This window comes from Mobula hypostoma, chromosome 19 (genome assembly GCF_963921235.1).
Source record: "Mobula hypostoma chromosome 19, sMobHyp1.1, whole genome shotgun sequence".
NCBI classification, from domain to species: domain Eukaryota; kingdom Metazoa; phylum Chordata; class Chondrichthyes; order Myliobatiformes; family Myliobatidae; genus Mobula; species Mobula hypostoma.
In genome coordinates this window covers 12,760,431-12,776,759 of record NC_086115.1, presented here as the reverse complement: position 1 = coordinate 12,776,759, position 16,329 = coordinate 12,760,431, and the positions used below count along the sequence as shown (strand labels likewise).

The 16,329-nt window shown below is 48.3% G+C and overlaps 1 protein-coding gene across 3 annotated transcripts in view; it reads right to left on the bottom strand.

Annotated features, from left to right (window-relative positions):
- The window catches only part of LOC134358831 (slit homolog 1 protein-like), a 339,272-nt gene that overhangs the window by 53,128 nt on the left and 269,815 nt on the right, over positions 1-16,329 (bottom strand). The window contains exons 33-37 of one of the 3 annotated variants that reach the window (XM_063071370.1): positions 15,786-15,916; positions 13,923-14,077; positions 12,796-13,084; positions 9,797-10,008; positions 4,135-5,900 (exon numbers count right to left, since the gene is read on the bottom strand). In XM_063071370.1, the coding sequence (XP_062927440.1) occupies positions 5,665-5,900; positions 9,797-10,008; positions 12,796-13,084; positions 13,923-14,077; positions 15,786-15,916 (1,023 nt within the window). In that variant the 3' untranslated portion in view covers positions 4,135-5,664. Of the gene's footprint in view, positions 1-4,134; positions 5,901-9,796; positions 10,009-12,795; positions 13,085-13,922; positions 14,078-15,785; positions 15,917-16,329 lie in introns of those variants that run through there. The other 2 variants (XM_063071371.1, XM_063071372.1) reach the window with 2 other exon arrangements.

The following is a 16,329-nucleotide window of genomic DNA, read 5'->3' as shown; positions in this document are numbered from 1 at the left end:
AACTGTTCCCTAATGTGTGTATTTTATTAAACTTAATAAAATATTACTTGGACATTACCCCCACCTCCTGTCTTTCTTGAAAGTGCTAAGACATAGAGGAAAAAAAACAGAACCTGCTCCTTGTGAAGGAGGCAAACAGGTCGAGAGTTAAAGACCTGTATTTCTTTAGCGTCTGTGGAAACCCTGAAGGCTTTGCGGTGCATTCACAAGTGAACAAATCAGGCAGCCAATTTGCACACAGCAAGCTCCCACCAATAGCGGGATTATGACCAGATGAACTGCTTTAGATTAGACTAATGGATAAATAATTGGCAGCAGGGCATGCTGTTTGATTTTGTTTAATGTTTTATTCGGGGGGGGGTGGGAGGGTGCCAGCATATTTTGTCTACCCCAAATTGAAGGCAGATTCATTGAGTTTCGGCCAGACTGGGTGGCGGTGGCAGATTTCCTTCCCTGGACTGAGTGGAAGGGAGTTGCATATAAATTCTGGGCATAAAATGATAACGTGGTTATTAGGTTTAATTGACCCAGTAACTGGGAATGGTTGTACTGGACCAGAATCCAGACGTCTAGGCTACTGAACCATGGAGAGGAATTAAAATCCTACAATATTGAAGGTCAACATTCAATTACTAAATAAACTTGGTTTTATCAGATAGTATCAATTAAGGTCGGTAAAGTTAATGAATTACAAGATTAATAGCAGAGTTCTTGGTAGCGTGAAGGAACATAGGGATCTTGAGGTCCACATCCATAGATCCCTCATGGTCTCTGCAGAAGTTGATAGGGTGGTTAAGAAGACATATGGCATGTAGGTAGGCAAGAGTTTGTTGAGGCTGTATTTGGAATATTGTGTTAGTTTTAGTAATGCTATAGAAAAGATGTTCAAGGACTACAAGGTAACATTGCATCTTTATAAAACTCTAGTGATATCACGCTGGGAATATTGTGTTCAGTTCTGTTCACCTCATTATAGGAAGGACGTGGAAGCTTTAGTGGTGGTGCAGAGATTTACCAGGATGCTGCATGGATTAAAGATCATATCTTATGAGGGAAGTTTGAAGAAGCTTGGGCTTTTCCCTTTGGAACGAAGGAGGATGGGAGGTGACTTGATAGAGGAGTATAAGATGATAAGAGGCATAGATAGAGTGAACAGCCAGGCAGCAATGACTGATATGATGCTTAATTTTAAGGTGATTGGAGGAAAGTATGGGAGTGATGTCAGAGGTAGGTTATTTTACACAGATTGGTGGATGCATGGAACACATTGCCGGGGTGGTCGTAAAAGAGGATTCATTGGGAACATTTAAAATAGGCACATGGATGATAGAAAAATGGAGGGCAATGTGGGAGGGAAGTGTTAGATTGATCATGAAGACAGTTATAAGGATGGCACAACATAGTGGCCAAAAATAACCTGTACTGTGTTGGAGTGTTCGATGTTCTTTGTTAAATATTGAGAGTTTTCAAGACTCATGTCCTTCAGGGAAGTGAGCCTATTTAATGACAATTTAGCAGCTTCCCAGTCACCAGTACTGATATAAGAATTGCAGGCAGGACTCAGTAGTGTGCAACCACCAACGATTGGAAGATTGGGGTTCAATTCCCTTTACTCTCTGTAAGGAGTCTGTATGTTCTCCCAGTCACCATGTTGGTTTCCTCCAGGTGCTCTGTTTCCCTCCCACATTCCAAAGAACGTTGTCGGCACTGGAGGCATGGCTACACTTGTGGGCTATTCCCAGCACATTCTCAGACTGTTGGTCGTTGAACCAAATGACTCATTCTACTGTATGTTTCAATGTCTCTATGTACATGTCATAAATAAAGCTAATCTTTATCCATACAGTACTACAGAACAAATCAGGTCCTTTGGCCCAATGCAACAATTTCAATCAAGATATCCATCTAAACTAGTCCCATTTCCTGATGTTTGACCCATATCCCTTTGAACCTTTCCTATCCATGTACCTGTCCAAACATCTTTTAAAACCCTGTGGTTTGTTTCAACATGTGGGGAAAATTGACTGTCACGTTTCCTACCTTATTACATTGACAGTAAGGTGGACTTGTGGAGTAATGAATATAAATGTAAACTGTTTCCTTGCTCTTCCATCTCGTTCACAGAATGTAGAGATAATGGACTATGCATGACTCTGTTGTACATTTACAGCTTCCTGTCAACTGCTTTGCTGGGTCATGACACATTTATAGACCAAGCTGGGGAAAGAGGGCAGCTTTTCCCTCCTGCACGAAATTAGTCTTATCAATATTCCATGGTTACTAATATTTTTATTCAATGTAAATTCCTCAGTTGCCACTGTGGGATTTTAACTTTTCTCTACAGATTTAAGATGTAGGATATAGGAGCAGAATTAGGCCATCTGACCCATTGTGTCTGCTCTGCCATTCAATCGTGGCTGGTCTATTTTCCCTCACAACTCCTTTCTCCTACCTTCTGCCCATAACTTTTGATGATCTTAGTAATAACTGCTCTACATATCCTCAATGACTTGGCCTCCACAATCAACTGTGGGAGTTTATTCCACAGATTCATATCCTCTAGCTAAAGAAATTTCTCCTCATCTATTTCCTCAAGGGAAGATCCTTTATTCTGAAGCCGTGTCCTCAGATCCTATACCCTCCAACTGATGAAAACTTCCCACTTCACATCCACTCCATCCAGGCCTTTCGTTATCGAGTAGGTTTCAATGATATCCCCAGCATCACCACACCTCCCAACCCCTACAAACATGCTTCCAACATACATTGAGTACACTTAACCACTCTCATGTGACAGAGCTCTCAACCCTGATTGGAGGCTGTCATCACATGACCTCCCTCCAGACTTCCTCTATTGGTCACTTGAAGATGCCCTGCCTTTCCAGAGCCAATCCCAATGACAATGTATTCCCTGTAACCCGATTGGATGACTTGATTATCAGCACTTTAACCTGTTTTCCCCAGCTAAACTATACCTTCTATAATACTGTAAATAAAAATGTTAAAAGAATTGCTGGTAAAAAGACAATTTATTGTGGGCTAATGATTTACTGGGAAGCTCACAGCACTGCCTAAACAGCAGAGGATTTCAAGGCATCCCTGGGCAACTTCTGCAAAGGGCCGTCATCACCCAGGGCAGCACGATAGTGTAGCGGTTAGTGTAAAACTTCACAGTGCCAGCACCCGTTCCAACCCCGCCGCTGTCTGTAAGGGATTGTACCTTCTCCCCGTGACCGCTTGGGTTTGCTCAGGTGCTCTAGTTTCTAAAGTTGGCAGCAGAAGCACAGTGACACTTGCGGGCTGCCCCCAGCACATCCTCGTTCACAAATGATACATTTCACTGTGTGCTTTCACGTGCGCGTGACAAATAAAGCAAATGTTTTACCTTTAATCTCACTGGCTGTGGGTACCCTACGAATGGCTTTCTCTCCTTTACCACCAGTGAGCCCAACCCCAGTCTGAATGTGGTGTGCAAGATTAAACAGCCTGAGCACCCTTTTCAGCAAAATGTAACCCAAAACTCACCCACCTGACAAAGTAATCTTTTTCTCTCTCTACATGTTCTGCCTGTCCTTTCTGTGTATTTCTGTTTTAAACCTGTATTCCAGGATGGGGCAGAGAGAACCACTCATATTGGTAACCCAGGTCCTAACAATCAGTCACTCAGCCATCCACAACAATCAAGAGAGCCTTTACATGGACATTATTCACTAATACACTTTGAGTGTAAGATTATCTGACCTTGACTGTTTTTAAATTATATTTTATTTTATATATTATAACCATACAGCAAAACTGGGAAGCTGATCACTTACTGTCAAAGAAAACCTTTTAATAGCTCTCTACATAGACAATAGTGGGAGCGTCTCTCTATGTCTAACCTTTGCAGTCCCTGACTTGAGAGTGTGTGATGGGACAGTGTAGAGGGAGCTTCACCCTGTATCTAACCTGTGCTGTCCCTGTCCTGGGAGTGTGTGATGGGATAGTGTAGAGGGAGCTTCACTCTGTACCTAACCCATGCTGTCCCTGTCCTGGGAGTGTGTGATGGGACAGTGTAGAGGGAGCTTCACTCTGTATCTAACCTGTGCTGTCCCTGTCCTGGGAGTGTGTGATGGGATAGTGTAGAGGGAGCTTCACTCTGTATCTAACCCGTGCTGTCCCCGCCCTGGGAGTGTGTGATGGGACAGTGTAGAGGGAGCTTCACTCTGTACCTAACCCGTGCTGTCCCTGTCCTGGGAGTGTGTGGTGGTTGAGAGAGCTTTCCCCTATCTATACTTGCGATTGATGAAGTTCCTCCTTGAAACTTTCAATGAGTCATTAAATAGGCAGCAATGAACCACGTGTTGTCACAAGTTTCTCCTTGTGCCCTGGATCGACGTGATGAATTGCCTGATCTTTGACAGTGTGATGGTCCCTTTTTCTTCCTGTGGTATGTCTCTGGCACATGACCAAGTACAACCTTCCCCTCACTGATCCGATGTGTGTAGGTACAATGGGCAGGTTACTGTGTGAGCACTGAGGGGCTCGCTTAGTTTCACACAGCTCTCAGGCATCTTGGGTGATCCAGGCATATGCAGACATAGCAAATATAATGAATAAACGCATGCCAGGCAGACCATGCACATAGTAAGCACTCTCAACACAGTGCCATTACACAGTCAAAGATCCCTCTTACATACTTTACTCTTATGGCAGATACACATAACATTAAATACATTTGAAGTTTCCTATAAACTGTCCCATCAACACTGTTAAAAAAGGACTACGTACAAAGTGAAGCTTCCTCTACACTGTCCCATCCCATGTTCCCAGGGTAGAGACAGCATGGGTTAGATACAGAGTGAATCTCCCTCTACACTGTCGCATCACACACTCCAGGACAGGGACAGCAGGGGTTAGATACAGAGTGAAGCTCCCTCTACACTGTCCCATCACACACTCCCAGGACAGGGACAGCACGGGTTAGATACAGAGTGAAGCTCCCTCTACACAGTCCCATCACACACTCCCAGGGTAGGGACAACACGGGTTAGATACAGAGTGAAGCTCCCTCTACACTGTCTCATCACACACTCCCAGGTAGGGACAACACGGGTTAGATACAGAGTGCAACTTCCACTACACGTCCCTGTAAACTCTGGAACAATCCTAGGTTGCTCTGGTAGGGTGCATTTCATACTCTCTCCTTTATTATAGTATTCTTCAAAGTAAAGTCTCTTTCAATACCAAATAATTTTCCCAGAGAGAGGATTAATATTTGTGTAATGAGCTTGATCCAAGAAGAGTTACCCAAGACCTCCCTCTCTACCCATCCATTTCACCCTCCCTCTTACAGTGACCATCGACCCCTCGGCAAGGATGAAAGTGAGACCAGATTCAGCTAAATTCAGCCCTTCTGCCACAACCCAGCTGCTGCCCTGCTCCCCATTCAAGGCCGATCTCCCAATGCACCTTTTGGCATGCTCCAATTCTGGTGGTCTTGGCTCTCTCCCGCTAAATGTATATTTCTATCTTGCGCCAGGAGGAATTTCTGTTGCCTTTTATTGTTGCTGTTTTAAACAAGTCTCATACAAACACACCACTGTCCTTTTGAGTTGCGTTGCCGCCACGTGTGGGTGGGTGGGTTTGTTTCGATGTACAGCGGGTGCCCGGCGCAGGTCAAGCCTATGGGCACTGTGCACAGCCGCACCTAACGCTTCTCTCCACTTCTTCTGTGAAGGACGAGCCATCGCTGCACTCAAAGGCGTAATTTCGCCGCTTGACCTTCAGTGGCACGCAGCAACCCCCTTGACACGACCCTTGGCACTCTACCCAGGAGAGCTGCCGGGTGCTCTGGCAAATGGTGTATCCCCTCTGTAGCTGGTAATAATCCCGGGTGGGCACCCCTCGGCACTCCGCCTCTGCAGTGGATGGTCGGTGGGGGGGGGGGAGGGATGGGTGTGGGGGTGTGGAGGAGGAAGGGGGAGAGAAAAAGAGAATCGGTCAGCGCTGAGTGCTGGTTGTGGGATGCCGGGGGAGGATACTCCAGCTGTGAGTGTGCCTGCTGTCCTCAGGATCAGTGATCACCAGGGACACAGTCACTGGATTGGCATCCACTGAGCCTCAGTCATGAGTTCAAATCCCACCCAGGAAACTTGGCACGTTCTGATTCAATCTCAGATAGAGGTAATTCTACTTTTAAAATTAATCAACATCTAATATATATTCCAGGAACAAGGCTTTTTGTGGCAAGGCAACACCTGGTCCCCTTTGCAGCCTGACCTTCTACAGGGTCAGTCTCTTGGGACGATAGGTCCAGCGTGCTAAGGTTTTCTCTCTGGAGCGAAGGAGGATGGGAGAAATCTTGATAGATGTGTATTAGATAAGACATGATAGGTCAAGTGGACAGCCAAAGACTTTTTCCCCTGGGCGCAAACGGCTAATAACAGGGGGCATTATTATAAGGTGCTGGAAGAAAGCATAGGGAGGATGTTAGAGGTAAGGTTTTTGTTTTACACAGAGAGAGGTGGGTGCGTGGAACACCCTGCCAGAGATGGTGGTGGAGGCAGATACATTAGGGACATTTAAAAGACTCGTAGATAAGCACATGGATGAAAGAAAAGTGGAGGGCTGTGGGGGAGAAGAGGATTGGCACAACATAATGAGCCAAAGGGCCTGTATTGTGCAGTACCATTCTATGGTCCAATGTGATCCCATAGTGCCGACTAAAGGTCTTTGACTTGGAATATTAACTCCCCCCTCCCCACAGATGCTGCCTGCCCCGCCAAGTATTTCAACATTTTATATTTCAGATTCCCAGCATCAGCAGATTTTTTCATTTACGTTCACACAGCAGAATGCTCACTGATACAGATCCAATGACAACGAAAAAACAGCATTAGATTTCCATATCAGCACGATGTAGAGAGGGGCATGTCAGATGGCACAGCACAGAGGGAACTTCACTCTGTATCTAACCCGTGCTGTTCCTGTCCTGGGAGTGTGTGATGGGACAGTGTAGAGGGAGCTTCACTCTGTATCTAACCCGTGCTGTCCCTGTCCTGGGAGTGTGTGACGGGACAGTGTAGAAGGAGCTTCACTCTGTATCTAACCCGTGCTGTCCCTGTCCTGGGAGTGTGTGACGGGACACTATAGAGGGAGCTTCACTCTGTATCTAACCCGTGCTGTCCCTGTCCTGGGAGTGTGTGATGGGACAGTGTAGAGGGAGGTTCACTCTGTATCTAACCCGTGCTGTCCCTGTCCTGGGAGTGTGTGATGGGACAGTGTAGAGGGAACTTCACTCTGTATCTAACCCGTGCTGTCCCTGTCCTGGGAGTGTGTGATGGGACAGTGCAGAGGGAACTTCACTCTGTATCTAACCCGTGCTGTCCCTGTCCTGGGAGTGTGTGATGGAACCATGTAGAGGGAGCTTTACTCTGTATCCTTCTCCTTCTCTATCAGATAATCATTGAAATGAAAATACACAAATTTTCACTCTAAAAATTACAAAATTACTTTTGGGAGAATGATTGTAAATCACTGTATTCATCTATTGTTATGTTATTGGAACCAAGACAGGGCAGAGAGACATCTCAGCTGTGCTGACTCTGCTGAAACACTGGCTGTTCTTATCAATAATCAGTACAGTAACCACAGGGGGCCCTGGGCACAGGAGATCTCCACAGAGCTCTCCAGCCCTCTCCACTTGTTCTGCTGCAAAAGGCCATTCAGCCCCACATCTCAGCTCACTCTCACGTTACGTGTCCATGTCCAGCATCCTTTTAACCACAGAATCAAAGAACGTTTTGAGTACAAGAGGAGACTAGTCGGCCCATTGACTTAATGCTGGCTCCTGGTTGAACAATCGCATGGTTCCATTCCACCACCCTGACCCCCAGCTCTCTTGTGAATTATACCTACAACCAATGAAGGTCTGGAAAAGTGTGGTAACTTGATGAAGGGTCTTGGCCTGAAACATCAACTGTTTATTCCCCTCCATAGATGTTGAGTTCCTCTAGCATTTTGTATGCATTGACCTGACATTTGATATTATTTCCTTCAGGTCAAATTTTAAAATTGTGTGTTTCAGACCTCATCTCAGTCTCCTCTGCTTGGAGGGGAACATTCTTGACATTTCCAAACCAGAGCTGGAATCTCTTCTCCTGGTACCAATCATCTCAAAAGGGTATTGACATCGTTCCTGAACCACATGTGCACACAGCCCTTCAACAGTGGTTAGCCAATATCTCGTTCCAAAATCTAAACTAAGGCCTCCTGTCCTCTACCTCTGGAAACACCAAAGCATCTCAGAATGTCGATGGCTTCCTGAGAGATGGGGCGAGTTCCTGATTCCTACGTCCTGGTTCTCCCTCAGCTTTCTGTACCGCGCCTCTCACAGTGTAACACGGTCTGAGTACTGTTCCTCCCATAATACCGCCCCGCTTTCTGTAATGCCTCTCCCACAGTGTGGCTCTCCCTCAGAACCAACCCTTCCACTTTCGACGCTCCCCCTTCCACAGACCCTTTGGGTAATGGCAGGGGGTCCATGCCATAAAAATCTGGGGAACCCCTGCTCTCCTGCCATTTCTACAACATGACACTTAAGAGTGTGTAATTTTGGTCACCCTGCTATAGGAAAGATTTTTTTAAATTGGAAAGAGTACAAAAAAAATTTACAAGGATGCTGCGAGGACTATAGGGAGCAGTTAAACAGAATAAGGTTTGAGGAATGTAGGAGAATGGGGGTGATCTTACAGAGGTGAATAAGCTTATGAGATTAATGTACACACTCATTTTCCTAAGGCTGTGGAATCAAGGACTAGAGGACATTGGTTTAAGGCAGGGGTTGCCAACCCGGGCACCATGGACCCCTCTGTTAATGGTAGGAGTCCATAGCATAAAAATGGTTTGGAGCCCCCAGTTTTAAGTGACAGGGCAAGATTTCATTGGAACTGGAGGGACAACTTTTGTTATTCAGGGAGATTGGATACATATATGGACTGAACTGCCATATATGGAAGTGTTTGAGGCAGATGCAAGAACAATTAAGGTAGTTGGACAGGTACGTGGATTGGAAAGGTTTAGAGAGGGATACAGGCCAAACACAGGCAAATGGGACAACCCTAGATGGGAAACTTGGTCAACATGGACCAGTTCAGTCAGTTTCCATGTTGTACAATTCTATGAAAAACACACACACAATGCTGGAAGAACTCAGCAGGACAGGCAACATTGATGAAGGGGAATAAACAGTCGACATTTCGAGCTGAATCCTTCATTACGACTGGAAAGGAAGGGGACAGAAGACAGAATAAGAAGGTGGGCGAAGGGGAAGGAGTACAATCTGTCACACGATAGGTGAGGGGAAAGGTGAGTGGGGGAGGGGATGAAATGAGAACCTGGAAATGGATAGGTGGCAGAGGTAAGGGGCTGGAGAAGGCGATTCACCTACTAGTTTGTACTCCTTCCCCTCCTCTACCTTCTGCCCCCTTCCTTTCCAGTCCTGAGGAAGGGTCTCAGCCTAATACATAACCCGTTTATTCTTCTCCATAGACACTGCCTGCCCTGCTGGGTTCCTCGAGCATTTCATGTGCGTTACTCAAGTTTTCCAGCGTCTGCAGAACCTTTTGTATTTATGACTCTAGGAAAGCAAATGTAACAACACTATTATTAATCAGAGATTACAGTATGCCCTTACAGTACCTCTGATGTTTAAACACCCCTACAGGCCTGGCTGTGTGAGTATACTAGGATTACACAGATCCCAGAACACTGGCACCTTGCAGTGCTCCAGTCTGCCCTTGTATAGAGTGCTTACCTTGGTCACAGAGACTGCCCATGAAGCCACTCTCACACTCGCACACTGCCTCGCCCAGCTCCGAGATCTGACACCGCCCCCGCTGGCACGGCAGGTTCTTACAGGGGTTGAACAGCTCTTCCTGCTGGTTACACAAGGCTCCCCTGTGCCCCGCATCGCACTCACACCGATAGGTAACCACGTCCAGCGGCACGCACCTCCCGTGCAAGCACCTGCCAAACAGGACACACACACTGAGCTGCGGGACAATGCTGAAGAGGCTTTACTCTCTGTCTAACCCGTGTTGTCCCTGCCCTGGGAGTGTGTGATGGGACAGTGTAGAGGGAGATTCACTCTGTATCTAACCCGTGCTGTCCCTGTCCTGGGAGTGTGTGATGGGACAGTGTAGAGGGAGATTCACTCTGTATCTAACCCGTGCTGTCCCTGCCCTGGGAGTGTGTGATGGGACAGTGTAGAGGGAGATTCACTCTGTATCTAACCCGTGCTGTCCCTGCCCTGGGAGTGTGTGATGGGACAGTGTAGAGGGAGATTCACTCTGTATCTAACCTGTGCTGTCCCTGTCCTGGGAGTGTGTGATGGGACAGTGTAGAGGGAGCTTCACTCTGTATCTAACCCGTGCTGTCCCTGTCCTGGGAGTGTGTGATGGGACAGTGTAGAGGGAGATTCACTCTGTATCTAACCCGTGCTGTCCCTGTCCTGGGAGTGTGTGATGGGACAGTGTAGAGGGAGATTCACTCTGTATCTAACCTGTGCTGTCCCTGTCCTGGGAGTGTGTGATGGGACAGTGTAGAGGGAGCTTCACTCTGTATCTAACCCGTGCTGTCCCTGCCCTGGGAGTGTGTGATGGGACAGTGTAGAGGGAGATTCACTCTGTATCTAACCCGTGCTGTCCCTGTCCTGGGAGTGTGTGATGGGACAGTGTAGAGGGAGCTTCACTCTGTATCTAACCCGTGCTGTCCCTGCCCTGGGAGTGTGTGATGGGACAGTGTAGAGGGAGATTCACTCTGTATCTAACCCATGCTGTCCCTGTCCTGGGAGTGTGTGATGGGACAGTGTAGAGGGAGATTCACTCTGTATCTAACCCGTGCTGTCCCTGCCCTGGGAGTGTGTGATGGGACAGTGTAGAGGGAGATTCACTCTGTATCTAACCTGTGCTGTCCCTGTCCTGGGAGTGTGTGATGGGACAGTGTAGAGGGAGCTTCACTCTGTATCTAACCCGTGCTGTCCCTGTCCTGGGAGTGTGTGATGGGACAGTGTAGAGGGAGATTCACTCTGTATCTAACCCGTGCTGTCCCTGTCCTGGGAGTGTGTGATGGGACAGTGTAGAGGGAAATTCACTCTGTATCTAACCTGTGCTGTCCCTGTCCTGGGAGTGTGTGATGGGACAGTGTAGAGGGAGCTTCACTCTGTATCTAACCCGTGCTGTCCCTGCCCTGGGAGTGTGTGATGGGACAGTGTAGAGGGAGATTCACTCTGTATCTAACCCGTGCTGTCCCTGTCCTGGGAGTGTGTGATGGGACAGTGTAGAGGGAGATTCACTCTGTATCTAACCCGTGCTGTCCCTGCCCTGGGAGTGTGTGATGGGACAGTGTAGAGGGAGATTCACTCTGTATCTAATCCGTGCTGTCCCTGTTCTGGGAGTGTGTGATGCGACAGTGTAGAGGGAGGTTCACTCTGTATCTAACCTGTACTGTCCCTGCCCTGGGAGTGTGTGATGGGACAGTGTAGAGGGAGCTTCACTCTGTATCTAACCTATCCTTGTAACAAAAGTTGAGCACCTATGACCCCTGCATTCACAGACCTTAGTCTATGTGAATTGGGATCATCAGACCATAAGATATGGGAGTAGAATTCGGCTAATTGGTCCGTTGAGGCTGCTTCACCATTCGACTATGGCTGATTTACTGCCCCTCTGAACCCCATTTTCCTGCCTTCTTCCCATATCCTTTGACACCCTGACTAATTAAGTAACTATCATCCTCCACTTTAAATATACCCAATGATTCAGCCTCCAGTCGTCTGTGGCAATGAAATCCACAGACTCACCACCCTCTAAAAAAGTTCCTCTTTATCTCTGATCTAAAGGGACAAGTTCATATTTTGAGGCTGTCCTAGACTCTCCGACAGTTGGAAACACCCTCACCACCTCCACTCTATCTCGGCCTTTCTGCACCTAGTAGGATTCCATTAAGTTCCCTCCTCACCCATCAAGTGTTAGCAGAGGCTTGTCAGTTGTGGCATGCTGTGTTGGCGCTGGAAGCATGGCGACAGTAACAAGCTGTCCACAGCGCACTTAAGGATGGTGTCTCTCGTTGCGTGTTTTGTTGTAACAAATAAAGCTAATCTTTAAAGACCTTTAATCTCTAGCGGCCCAGAGAAAGCTTTCATAAATCAGTGTACTGAGTAAACCAGTGGGACGTTATGTTGAAGTTGAGTAAAACGTTACTGAGGACAAATCTGGAGTATTGTGTGCAGTTGTGGTTGCCTGAAAGATCAAAAATGTTGACAGAGCACAGAGAAAATTTACAAGGATGCTGCTGGGACTTGACAGCCTGAGTTATAGGGAGAGATGAATAGGTAAGGATTTTATTCCTCAGAGCGCAGGAGAATGAGGGGAGATTTGATAGAGGCATATAAAATTATGAGGCTTATGGACAGGGTAATTACAAGCAGGCGGAGGTTGGATAAGACTAGAACTAGAGGTCAAAGGTTTAGGATGAAAGGTGAAATATTTAAGGGGGACTTGAAAGGGTAACTAGTTCAGTCTGAAAGTGCTGCGAGTGTGGAATGAGCTGGGATACGAGTTCGATCGCAATATTAAGTTTGGATAACGATATGGACGTGAGGGGTATGGAGGGATTCCGGTGCAGGCCAATGGGATGAGGCAGAATAACAGTTTGAAGGACCCGTATCCTGAGCTCTTTGACTATGAATGGGAACAGCTGAGAAGCGCACCTTAGCCAGCATGAGTTTGCATGCTTTGTGACTCCATCACTCACTTGTGCCCCTGGCAGGGGTCTGTCAGCGGCTGGTCACACCGGGGCCCCAGCCAGCCGGCCTCGCAGTGACAGACGGGCCCCGAGCCGGCTCTGGGCTGGCAGATGCCGTGGACGCAGATGATCTTCCGGCAAGGCTCGCAGCCCGGCACCACGCCGGCCTTCCGTTGCGTCTTGGTGAAGTCCTGGAGCTCGTTGTTGATGTACAAGTTCTGGATGCAGCCGTGGAAGCTGGAGCTGTTCTGCAGCTGCCAGAGGCGGAACGCCGCCGAGTTGACATCCACGGGCATCCCTGGGGAAATGGGCAGAGGACCCGGTCGGACAGAGCCGCCTCAACCCTCACCACACCACCCCACCCCAGACTCCACCCACGGTGTCCCGGCCATGCCCAAATCACCGCCGCGGTTTCCCGGCCCAGTCATCGACCGCCGCAGCATCCCGGGACCTCACCTGCCCAGGCCCCGCATGCGTCTTCCCGGGGCTGTGGGCTGTTGGACAGAGGGGAGGGTGGGAGAGGGGAGCTGGCGTGGAGAGAGGATGGCCTGGGTTGGGGAGTGTTGGGACAAAGGGAAGAAACAGGGTGTGGGGAGGACTGGAGTCTAGGGAGGGCGGATAAGGGAGACTCCACAGACTACAGAGAGCAGGGTGATGCAGAGTGAGGGAGCAGGGCAGGGACAGGGGAGGGATGGAAGGAATGGAGGTAAGTGAGGGAAGGGGTGAGGGATGGAGAGGTGAGGTGCAGGTTGAAAGGAATGGGGTGGGGAGTGGGATGAGAAAGTGAGGTGATGGAGTAGGAGAAGGGTGATGTGGTAAACAAGGGAATGGAGGAGGGGAGGTGGAGGGAATGGACAGTAGGAAGAGGAGGAAAGATGGAAGAGGGGATGGTGGAGGAGGGTACGTAGAGGAGTGGGTGAAGAAGGGAGGAGGTGAATGTGTAAGAGCGAGAGGTAGATGGTATGGTTGAAGAGGGGATGGAGAGGTAGACGGATGCACAGGAGGAAATGATGGAGGAAGAAGGAGGGGGAGATGGAAGAGGCAATGGCTTGAGAAAGGGAGGTGAGGGTAGAGAGGTAGTGGATGAGGTGGAGGAGCCGGGGCTGAACCAGTTGCCTGTAGCTTCCCGTCATTACCTCCGATGTACAGGGGTGTCTCGCGGTTCTGTGCCAACTGTTTGACAGAGCTCTCCATGCTCTTGGGGGCCCCCCCGTCGATGGACAGGTTGACCATCTGGTCTAAGGTCAGGATCTCCACGGTGTGGAACTGTCCGTCATTGATGGTCTCCAGGCTGCAGGGACACAGAAACGGAGTCAGTAACCAACAATTCTGCTCCCCTTCCACTCCCAGACACAAACGAACAAGTAGGTGGATTAGTGACAACGGCTGTAGCTTTAGGTTCACTGGCGAGGCCCCACCGTGGGTTATCCACACAAACGTTGCTGGGTCTGGAAAGGCTGCAGAGGCTGGCTTGTTTTCTGATCAGCTGACATGTCACGTTCCTTGTCAAAGTTCTCGCTCTGTATTAAGACCATTAGACCTAAGGGCACCGAGTCTGCTCTACCATTCAATCATCCCTCTGAATCCCACTCTCCTGCCTTCTCCATGTAACCCGTGACACCTCTACTAATTAATCTCCGCTTTAAATATACCCAATGACTTAGCTCCTAAAGCACTCTGTGGCAATGAATTCCACAGATTCACCATCCCCTGGCTAAAGAAATTCCTCCTCATCTCTATTCTAAAGGGACATCCTTCTATACTGAGTCTATGCCCTCTGGTCCTATACTCCCCATTATAGGAAGCATCCTCTCTATGTCCACTCTATCCAGCATTTCAATATTCAATAGGTTTTAATGACATTCCCCTATCATTGTTCTAAACTCCAGAGAGTACAGGCTCAGAGCCATCAAATACTCCTCATATGTTAACCCTTTAATTCCTGGATTATTCTCCTGAACCTCCTCTGCACCCTCTCCAACGCTAGCACATCCTTTCTTAGACAAGGGGCCCAAAACTACTCACAATACTCCAAGTGCGGTGTGGCCGGTGCCTTGTAAAGACTCAGCACTACATTGTTTTTATATTCTAGTCCTCTCAAAATGAATGTCAACACTGCATTTGCCTTCCTCACCATCGTCTTAACCTGCAAGTGGAACTCAGTATCCTGCACAAGGAGTCCCAATGCCCTCATCTCACAGACTTTGTAACCTATTTTCTCTCTAACTGTCCCCCCCACCCCACTGATCTTATCCCCAACTCTGACCTCCCCCTGGCGGAGATAGTCTCTTCATTCACTCCTTCCCTCTAACTTCCCTTCAACTTAAGACTAACTTTTCTCTCTTCCAGTGCTAACAAAGGATAACCCACATTAAGTGTTGACTCCGCTTTAGACAGCCTACCCTGGGGTTGGAGGACTGTGTGTGTGTGTGAGGTGGTGGTGGAGGGAGGAGGGAAGAAATGTGCTTGTTTTGCTGTTACTGTCTTGTTGCTTGTCTTGTTCAACTGAACATCGTGGATAAACTATGTTGGTGCTGGAATGTGTGGTCACCCTTGCGGGCTGTCCCCAGCACATCATTAGGTTGAGTCGGTTGTCAACGCAAACAATGCTTTTCACTGTTTGTTTGTTTGTTTGTTTATTGAGATACAGTACAGAATAAGCCCTTCCAGCCCTTTGAAGTCATACCACCCAGCAGTCCCCCGCTTTCAGCTGAGCCTAATTGATAATGTCCAATTAACCTATCCACCGGTACATCTTTGAACCGTGGGAGAAAACCCACGTGGTCACGGGGAGAACGTACAAACTCCTCAGAGGCAGTGGCGGGAACTGAACTGGGTCATCTGTCCCGTAAAGCGCTGTGCTAACCACTCGGCCACCATGCCCCGCCTCCATGTGTGATAAATAAATCTGAATGTGAACCAGAGAAGAGGAAGGCAGCTGACTGGATTATCCCCGGAATGGGAAATGACTGCAAATGTTCTCAGCCTCAGGGCGTTACCTGTAGATAGCAGAGCTGGGATCACTCCCAGGGTCGTGGCTGACACGCACGCGGCCTTGGTAAAGCTCAACTGCAATGTGATCATTGTCTCCGTTGTACAGCAAGATCCCATTATCTTCTGCCGTGGACACCTGGAAGGGGGAATAAAACACCTGGCTATTATTAGTGATCCCGCCCTGTTGATACAGCCTTTAGAAGGAGAACTTGGAACCTGGTCCCACCAGCCTCTGGGACTGTTTGCCAAGACCGCAGTTGTCTGCATCAAACGCCATCTCCCCACTCGTTGAGTAATCGCAACTTCAGCCCACGTCCTCTGTTCACCGACCCGCCTGATGCTGGGCATGGCCTTCATAACTCCTCCACCATTTCTGAATGGAAGGGGGTGAGGGGGCAAAAGGGGAGGACCGTGGGGAAGGCAGGGTTGATGTCGGCCAGCAAGAGAAATACACAGGAGATGCACATGTGTACGTGAGCCCCTTACAGCACTAGAAATTCCAAATTCCCCCAACAAGCATCTCATGACCAAGACCCTCGTCCTAGAGAC